This window comes from Bidens hawaiensis, unplaced genomic scaffold, assembly GCF_021521415.1.
Source record: "Bidens hawaiensis isolate Kalapana, Puna unplaced genomic scaffold, B.hawaiensis_p1.1 tig00068769_1, whole genome shotgun sequence".
Lineage (NCBI taxonomy): Eukaryota > Viridiplantae > Streptophyta > Magnoliopsida > Asterales > Asteraceae > Bidens > Bidens hawaiensis.
Window position 1 is genome coordinate 1 of NW_027502141.1, and position 9,953 is coordinate 9,953.

At 45.5% G+C, this 9,953-nt stretch overlaps 1 protein-coding gene across 1 annotated transcript; it reads left to right on the forward strand.

The window, feature by feature from the left end:
• Positions 1 to 1,468: 1,468 nt before the first annotated feature.
• Positions 1,469 to 1,939, forward strand: LOC143605229 (transcriptional regulator SUPERMAN-like). Its single transcript, XM_077081429.1, has one exon. It carries the CDS (start codon positions 1,469 to 1,471, stop codon positions 1,937 to 1,939), a length of 471 nt encoding a protein of 156 aa, XP_076937544.1.
• Positions 1,940 to 9,953: the final 8,014 nt, after the last annotated feature.

Genomic DNA, 9,953 nt, shown 5'->3' on the forward strand with positions numbered 1-9,953 from the left:
CATCAATATATGATTATGTATGAACAATGAATGCACCACACTATGTTTGATTGAGAATATACATAATGATATGTTCTAGGCTGATACAACATAAGAGTTCTTATTAATGGAATAACATTAATAACGTTTTTATACGGTATTAATTAGTTAGAGGAAAGATCAACTATTTGATAAATTACCATTATACATGTTTTTGTATATCATTAGATTTATAAAGTGAATATCCCATAAAAACATTCACATCGTTATGACATTCCTTTCTTTATCTTCCAATTCAGAAAAAATTGAGGAAAAAAAACACTTCTAAACAGTTAGCAAAGGACATGACTGCTGAATATTGTTACAATTTAGGCTTAGTATAGAGAGTAAGGATGATTTAGCACATCACCGTATCTCTAATTATAAAAAAACAACTATAATAACTTTGCATATATGTAAAGCTACTAATCAACCTTAATCAAATCATGTGAGTGTATTAACCTTAAAAACTAATAAAATAAGTGTTTGTAAATAAGATAAAGATAAAAATATGTAACAAGATGTGAATATTATTTTTTTAAAATGAGGGGTAAATTTGAAAAATATGATTTTTAGTTAAATTATACGATTGAATATGATCTTCTATCATGGCTGAAATTTGAATACTCGAACAAAATTCAAAAATCAGAAAGTTATAAATTGAAGTTTTTCATAGAACCCTTCCATAACACATATATTTGAAGCATCAAAACATCATCATATATTCATATAACATCTAACCAAGGTGTATAGGGTAATCATATAATCCTTAACAATAACGCATCCCAATCCATTTGAATCATATAGCCCTGCTTGTGGTGCGCACATATGATGTATATATGTGTGAACCCTCGGGTGGGCAAAAGTGAAATTGCACTAATTTTGACGTTATTTTACTAATCTCGTGAAAATAACGTTAAAGTGACGGACGGTTAATCAGGCATCATGTAGTGGCGTTGATAGCCGAAAGACAAGGGTACATGCACCGATCAGCCGGTGTCCCGATGATTGAGTGCTATGTGCCTTATGTCCAAAGCTTGATGCAAAACTACTATCGAGCCGGGGGTCTCACCGAAAGCAGCATCTCTATCCTTATAGGGTAGAGGTAAGGCTGTCTACATCTTACCCTTCTCAGACCCTACCATAGCTTTGCTATTGGTGGGATATACTGAGTATTATGATGATGATGATGATGATGATGATGAATCATAAGTATCTATGATGACTTTTGATGCATAGTATGGGAATGGGGCAGAATATTTAAATGAGACCTACTATATAAGTGCAAAAAATGTGTAGCCCTGCTAGAACAAGATTTCTACTTTTAGTAAGTAATGAACACACATTTGGAGATAAATACCCCACCATCTATTGATCATAATGGCATTTCCACCTTTAATATCCTCTCTATCCCCAATCTTGAAATCAAAAACTATACTTTGTGTCTGTAATGGAGAAAAGCATGCGTGTGAGAAGCTCGAAAGATCACATGAAATCATGTACAAGATCAGCGACAAATCCTTATTGTCCATGGGGGGATAGTGATCATAAAGATTTGGTTGGTGGGTTCCCATGGCCTCCAAGAGCTTACACTTGTACTTTCTGTAAGAGACAATTCAGATCTGCTCAAGCACTTGGTGGTCACATGAACGTTCACAGGAGAGATAGAGCCAGACTTAAACAAATATCTTATCATCCAAACCCTAACCCTAATATCAATACATATTTTTCTCCAAATTTGTCACCTAGTACTACCCTGTTAGCACCCTTGATCACCTTATCTGAGCTAAGCATGTTGAGGTCTTTCGGGGTTTGTAAGGTCGAAAGCGAGGCCAAGAATTCAGAGATGGTAAGGTTGAATTTGGGTGAATCAAAATCTGATGATGATTTGGACTTGGAACTTCGACTTGGTTGCTTTTAGTACTTTAATTTTGTAGCTTAATTTTAAGATTTCATGATTCGAGTAATTTTATGTTCAATATCATATGGAATTTGTGATTTGCAGCATTCTATTCCTTTGCCGTGGTTGTGAAATTACATACGTATGTGAGGGTAAAGATTTGCTTTACTTTTTACTCCATTGTTCTGCAAGTGTTTTTCCCATTTCATGACAAAATTAATTTGTTGATCATATTTGAGAGGTATAATTACTCAATTTCTATAAGTATCCAAGTATGTAATAGTTTTCTTTGATCTCTTTGACTCCCTTGATGTTCTATCACTAAAAAAAAAGGATTTTCGCTGTCGGAATATTGGACGTGGGTAATAGCTTTGCTAGCGGATCATCAATTAATTAATATTACCAATTAATCATCAACAAAAATTAAGTAACAGATGATACTTATGAATTTTACTGGCGAGTAATATCAATGAATTTCAGAACGACAGAATTTTCGATCACAAATCCAAATACAGATCCTGTACATTTCCATAGAAATCCTGCCAAATATATAGTCTATTCATATAGATGTATTTCTTCAATATTGAAGAAACACTAACCGGACCCCGGGCAGATTACGGATAACCTGGGGGTTAGATAGATGTTTCCCACGAGGGGTTAGACCCGGGTAAAGATGGTTCTTCTGATAACCTGCAAAACAGACACCGTGAGCTTGTCACTGAGAAAGGGGGGGTTCCTCCTTGTGACCACCCTCCGGCGTGAGAATCAGACTAGATTGCTCTTTAAATATAAATGTATATTAAGAGATTGCTAGAGCAGATATCAGGTATAATATGATGATAATGTGAGAAGATATGATAAGATGAGATGATCATACCATTTGAGGTATTTATAGCCGAAGGTAGGTTTCCAAGGAGGTGTGGCCGGCTGCAATAGTATTCCTGTTCCACCAACAGTGGCCTACGCACGTGCCCTGCTGGTAGTTGGTGGGTAGGCAGCGGCTGATAGTGACCAGGCCTGCTGTGTACTATTCCTTTTCCACCAACTGCCGGCTATGCACGTGGTATGACAGGAGTTGGTGAGTAGGCAGCGGCTAATAGTGACATACAGTACAGGAGCATGCTGCTCGCCATACTGTTGTCAATAAGCTGTCGTATCTTTAGTCAGATCTTTTGCCCATACCTCGTCAGGTACAGTATAGAAGATCTTCCCGTATCGTACGGACTGGCTTATGGGCGGGAGTATTCCCCCTCCCGCATTTGTGCGGGATTGACCCCGGCTTTGCTCATTCCTTCAGGTGACACTGAGTGATTGAGAGCTAAGTGCCTTGTGCGTGTAGCCTTGCTGCGCGGGTGGCCTTCTCTGATGGCTTGTATCCGCAGCTGCGGGAACAGGCAGAGTCCTTCACCATTGGAGGCATTTCCTGCGGGAACAGCTTGCGTACTGCGCGTAAGGACGTCACGTCTCTGAGCATGGTTGGTCCTGCTGATCCAGTTGGTTTCTGCGCAGACGTCCCTCTTCAAGGTGAGTCTTGCGGGTCCAACTGGGCTCTGCTGGGACCTACCTCTTCAAGTCCCCCCAGTCCAATGTTCTTCTCATGAGTGTTTAATAAAGTGAGGTGAACTTTTGGACTTTAAGCAAAGGGTTTTGAAAAGGGTTTTTAAGGTTTTCCATGGGGATTCTTCCCGCGGAAGTCCTTGTCACTTGCAGAAATTCCCGACTTTCCTGCTTGATCTTTGGGTATGATGCGGGTAGGTCTGTAACCTCCTCGCAAGTCAGGAGCGTTGAGTCCCACTTGTATGGATTCTCCATGAGGTTTTGGTAGTTTTGAACATAGTGATCAATTATGTTAAAACCACCAATTCCATCCTGGAGCTTCAAACAATGTAGTTCTCGACGTTCCCCGCTATGCGGGGATGTTATTTCCGTTTCCGCAAGCATTGCCCAGAAGATCCTTCTTGGTTTCAATTCCCTGCGGAGTGCAAGGTATGTGAAGGGTTTTGCCTTAACACTGTACCCGCACTCGTCTTACGGTTACTTTACTTCCAAGGTATTCCTGGCGTCAATTCCCTGCGGGTGCTAGGTATGTGAAGGGTTTTGCCTTAACACTGTACCCGCACTCGTCTTATAGTTACTTGGTTGCCGAGGTATTCTTGGCTTCAATTCCCTGCGGGTGCTAGGTATGTGAAGGGTTTTGCCTTTACACTGTACCCGCACCGTCTTATGGTTACTTGGTTGCCAAGGTATTCTTGGCTTCAATTCCCTGCGGGTGCTAGGTATGTGAAGGGTTTTGCCTTTACACTGTACCCGCACCCGTCTTATGGTTACTTGGTTGCCAAGGTATTCTTGGCTTCAATTCCCTGCGGGTGCTAGGTATGTGAAGGGTTTTGCCTTTACACTGTACCCGCACCTGTCTTATGGTTACTTGGTTGCCAAGGTAAGGGGTATTTTCCGCTTACTTTTGAATCTTTTTGAATTTTTTTGAAATTCGAAGAGTTGGTGAAAGGATAAGAACAGTCCAAACCTCTGAAACGTCGTGCGACGGTTTCTTCTGACTGTGTCAGGACGTGCAGGAAGTTATGGTGACGTGACAGTACATGGTCATTCCAGACGCTTTTTCAGGCGCGTGGGCACGATTTTTCGGGCGCGTGGCCGCGAAATTAATGGTACGCGTCCTTTCAACAGCTGTTGCCAGCTTGCTTTTTGCCACGTGTCATAGTTTCATTGCACCTTCGATTTCTCTCTCTTTCGCATTAAATTCATCGCATTAATTGCGATTAGTATATAAAGGGGGAGAGGGTTCTTTGTAATCCACACTTTCACACTTCTCTTCATCTTCAAAACGATTTCCGGCGAATACTCATCTTTTCAGTCGAGCATTCCCTTGAAATCGTTTTCTTCTTTCTGCAAGATGTCTTCACGTGATCTCGAATCTACAGCCGATGACAAGAGTACTGCTGGCGAGTGCCAGTGTGCTCTGCCTGTCGATCTGTATCAGTACATCGTCAGGAAGTTCATGCTCGAGTCTCTCGAGCCTGAGTTTCCTGAACCCCACCAGACGGTGTATGATGCCCCCAGAGGCAAGATCGGGGTTTATGCTGCATTCTTTGTCTATGGGAATCTTAGGTTCCCATTGAAAAAGTTTGTTTACCGTGTCCTTGAGAGGCACGGTGTGCACCTGACCGAGGTGCATCCGATGGCGATTGCCAAGATTCGCCACTTCGAGTGGGTGTGCCGGATACTGGGCATTGAGCCCTTTGTCGACCGCCTGATGACCTTCTACTCCTGGAGGTGCATCCAGGGGTGGACACGTTGATAACCCGGATTAAGGGTTTGAAGATTTGCGCAACCGAGCGCAGTCTTCGCTCGTGGAAGCGGGAGTTCTTCTACATTTCGGCTCGCGCCATCCCCCTTGCCATGAAATTCAAGAATGGGCAAGCACTTCCCAGCCTTCACGCCTCCAACTATCAGGAGGCGGAATGGTTTTCGAAGATATCCCGAGTCCAATCTCCGGTTTACCGGTTTGCGAAGTCCGGGATGGTGATGTTGGGGATGAGCCGGGTGTGGAAGGATGCGGATGCGCAAAAGATCCCAATCGTCCTTGAATACGGTTCGAACTCTGTTCCTTACGGTATGCTCTGTTTCCCTTTGTTAATTTAGAATTTCTTCTAATCTTCTTTCATGTTTATTTCAGAGGGGAACGACTTGCAGTCGCTCATGTACCCGCGGGAGGCTGACGGTCCCGCTCGGATGGGTACTCGCGCTCTAGACGAGAACGAGTTGCCCATCCTAGAACAAACGGTGGATCGGTTCGTGGAGGTCTACCCGTTAGGCCACGAGATCCTTAGCGCCAGGCGGCCAGGTAAGGCGCTATTCGACCCTCGACCCCTCAATGTTGAAACCTCTGCTAGAATTCCTCTAATCGTATGTTCTGATGAGGAATCCGCAGATGGTCCTCCGTTGGTGCGGAAGAAGAAGGCTGCCGGCGGGAAAGGGGAAGGAGAAGGTGGCCTCCACTGCCGATCCGGTGCCTCGGTCTGACTCGGAGACCGAGAGCGAAGAGGTGGCGGGGAATCCCGGTGGTGATAAGACCACCATTCCGGAGGCTGTGACAACTGTCACCGAAGAGCCCAGGATGACAATGGTGAGCGGCGTGAAGAGGCCGGCTCCATCGGGTTCATCCCCGCCTGTCCGTACATTTAGGCTCAAGAAAACCCGTAAGTACAAACTTCCTTTATCTTTAACTTCATAGTTTTCCATCATTAATGCTTATCTTCTTTGTGCAGGCGTGGATGTTGACGCATTCCAGGGTGGAGCGCAGAGTATCCCTCCGCCTATGACGGTAGGCTTGGTCAGCCTACCTGAGGCGACGACCCAGGCGCCTGCGCCTGCTTCCGCTGGTTCAGTTGCTCACTCCTTTGAGCCGACTGTTCCAGCTGTGATGACGTCACCCGCCGGCTGTGAGTGCTATTTTTTACCGCATCTTTCACCGAGCCGACGGTTACTTTTGCTGCGGATTCCGCGGCGGCGACCGCGGCGGCTTCTACCATGCCTCCGTCATCGGCAACGACGGCCGATCCGTCAGGTATGCATGGGGCTTTTCGCCAACCTCTGCCTCCTTCCCATCTGCCTGACCTCTTGGATGGATTTCCCTTGGGTTCAGGTGATGGGTTTGGCGGCTATCGGCCTGTTATTGACCCTACAGGTGCGTAGGGTTCTTTTGGCCCATTTTATATATATATATTTTTATCATCTTTTCCTAACTGCTTTTTGTTTTTTGCAGTGTCGGATTCCAATGAAGTGTATGTTCCACGATGGAATATTCGCCGAGGAACAACCCTTCGCACCCCTGTGGAGTGCGTGGAGTGGGCTCGTCACGCTGCTCCCAGTGGTGCGTTGGGGGAAGCCATGGCTAGCTACCAGGAGGGTAGGCTAACCAATGAGCTTCGGGTTCTCCTGGCCCGGATGCAGCCGCGCGTCGAGCTGCTTTGTCGTGAAAACGACAAGTTAAAAGCAGCTCGCATTAAAGAAGTGGCTCAGGCGCGGGCTGTCCGGGAGGAGAACCAAAGGCTTACCGCAGCTGCTGCGGAAAAGGAGAAGGCCTTCAAGGCCCTCGAGGTTGAAGTTCCCCCCCCCCAGGCCCCGGCTCGAGGCCCGTTCCAAGGCTGCCCAAGCTGTTAATGAACAGCTTCGGATGGCTAAGGAAACTGCAAGGAACGCAACCGAGAGGGCCACCAAGGCTGAAGCTGTTGCTGAGCCTCTACGCGTGGAGAATGAAGAGCTTAAAGCCAAATTAGAGGCTCTCCAGCAGGCTCATGATGCCTTGGCGATGGAAGACGCCAAAAAGCTCTAGGAGATCTTGGACCAGAGGGGGGTGCTTGACCATACTGAGCGGAAGCTAAAGGGCGTCGAAGAGGCTGCGGCTAAAGAAGTGTTGCTTGCCAACCTCAACAAGAGTGAAGCCGAACGCGCCCGTAACGAGGCTCAAGCTGCCCTCCAAGAAGCTCTGGTTGCCAAGGAATGGCTTCTTCGAGAAGCGTTGTCTCAGGTATGCTTTTCATGTCTTTACGCTTTTCTTTGTAAATAGAAAAGGTTCTGATACTTGAATATTTTCTTGTAGGTTGTGCATCGGGTCTTCACGGAGACGTCTTATGACGATGCTATGAGCGCAGCCCTCAACGCTTCTCATGAGGATGGGGAAAAGGCCGGCTTCCTGCTTGGTCTAGGGTTCGTTGAGAAAGGCATCCCGCCTTCCAACTTCCCTTTGTATAATGTTGATACTGAAGCTGTTTACGACCAAGCAGTGAATCAGTATGCCGCCTTCCCGCATCCGGTGGTGGAGAAGGTGAACCAAGTTGCTACTGCTGATGATGGGCTAGCTATCCTTAAAGCTTTCCTTGAACTGCCACGATCTACTGATGGTGCTGGTCCAAGTGGAAGTGGCACTGAAGCTTGATCCTGAAGATCCCTTCCCACTGCTAGGATAGATTTAGCTTGTATAGATTTATTTTCTTGTAGGCGGGTAGTTACCCGGCCATTCTTGTAATGAATCATTGTGAAATATAAATCTTTGTGCGGGTAAGACCGCTACTTTCTCTGGATTCCTTGCTTTATAAACGTTATATGACTTGCATAATTTAGTTTAAATTAGCAATTTTCCAAGTGTAGAATAAGTTAACCTTTGAACGTGGTAGATAATAGGTTGAAGTTTTGCTTCCTCTTTCGTGATTGTGCGGGTAGGACCGTCACTTGCACTTAGTAGGATGGCTAAACTTTACCTACGTCTGACCTGCGTGTAGGTTTTCCTCATCTTTTTTGAAATTTCTAAGTGTTTAGGATAAGTTAACCTTTGAACGTGGTAGATAATAGGTTGAAGTTTTGCTTCCTCTTTCGTGATTGTGCGGGTAGGACCGTCACTTGCACTTAGTAGGATGGCTAAACTTTACCTATATCTGACATGCGTGTAGGTTTTCCTCATCCTTTAGTTAGAAATTCTGTTTTGAATAAGTTAACCGTTCGACGCGCGGTTGTCAATAGGTTAGTGTTCAGTTTCCTCTCATGATTCATGCGGATAGACCGGCACTTTCATTTAGTAGGATGACTGAACTTTTCCCCTTCAACTGACCTGCGTGAAGGTTTGCCGTTTTTTGGGTTTATGCGGGTTTTGCCGCCTTCCCCACGCAACGACTTTCCACGTAATTATGCGGTGAAAACCGGCATATCCGTGTTGAATAAATTAACCGTTCGACGCGTGGTTGTTAATAGGTTAGTGTTCAGTTTCCTCTATCATGATTCATGCGGATAGACCGGCACTTTCATTTAGTAGGATGACTGAACTTTTCCCCTTCAACTGACCTACGTGAAGGTTTGCCGTTTTTTGGGTTTATGCGGGTTTTGCCGCCTTCCCCATGCAACGACTTTCACACTTATGTATGCGGTGAAAACCGGCATCAGTGTTGATAGTTCGTAAAGTATAAATGTAAAATCATCAGCGTCGATGTTCTAAGGAGAATCATTTCCATTAGAAGTGGCTCTGGGCCTTTTCTTTACAAATTTGGAATTGATCTACATGCAAACTGTGTAATTGAGCTCCCTTCCATGTTGGGATGGGAGTGCCATCGAGCCGATATGCACCTGGTTCGGGATCTCGTTCTTTACGCAGCATGTAGTCTCCATATTGAAGCTGGAAATTTTATTCGTGTTTTCCTCAGCTGGGGTTCTACACGGATCAGCCTGCTCAGCGTTCATTGCGCCACGAGGTGCGCGAGCGTCCCATCTCTGACAAATGCTTCGACCATGTCCTTTACGTCTATGCATTCTTCAGTGTTGTGGCCTTTTGTCCTGTGAAAGTCACAGTATTTGCTCCGATCAGCATTGTGACGATGTCGGATTATTGGAGGCTTTGGCCATGGGAGCTCCTCAGTGGCGAATATCTCGGTGACGCTTTTGGTGAGTGGCGTCCATCTGGAGTTCTGGTTTGACTGTACATTATCCCTTCCGCCTAACCGATGTTGCAAGCCGGATGAGGTGTCAAAGTTTACCCTTGACTGCCAAATGCCTAGCTTCCGCTTTTTGTTTAATCGGGCGGTAAGGACGTTGTCTTCTCTTGTTCTCTGGGTGTAGAGGTTTGTGCTCTGTGGGAGATCTCTACCCAGTTGCCTCTCAGTTCCGCAAAGCGTTTTGCTGCTGTCATGATGGCATCCCATGTGGATGGCATGCCATCTTTACCCGTTAAGGTGCGGATGAGCTCTGGGTCGTTCGCGCCCTGAGTAAAAGCAGCGCGAACAAGATCTTCGCTAATGTTACCCAGACTTAGCTTCTTTGAGTTGAAGCGAGTGATGAAGTCTGGCAAAGATTCATCTTCCTCTCGAATGCATTTGAGGATTGTCCATTGCTCCTCGGTATACTTTCGTTGTTGGCTGAAGTGTTGGCTAAACTTCTGTTGGAAGTTGCCCAGTCGTAGATGTGGTTGACCGGTAGACGATCGAACCACGATCTAGCTGGCCCAACAAGCGTCATTTGGAACATGTAACAC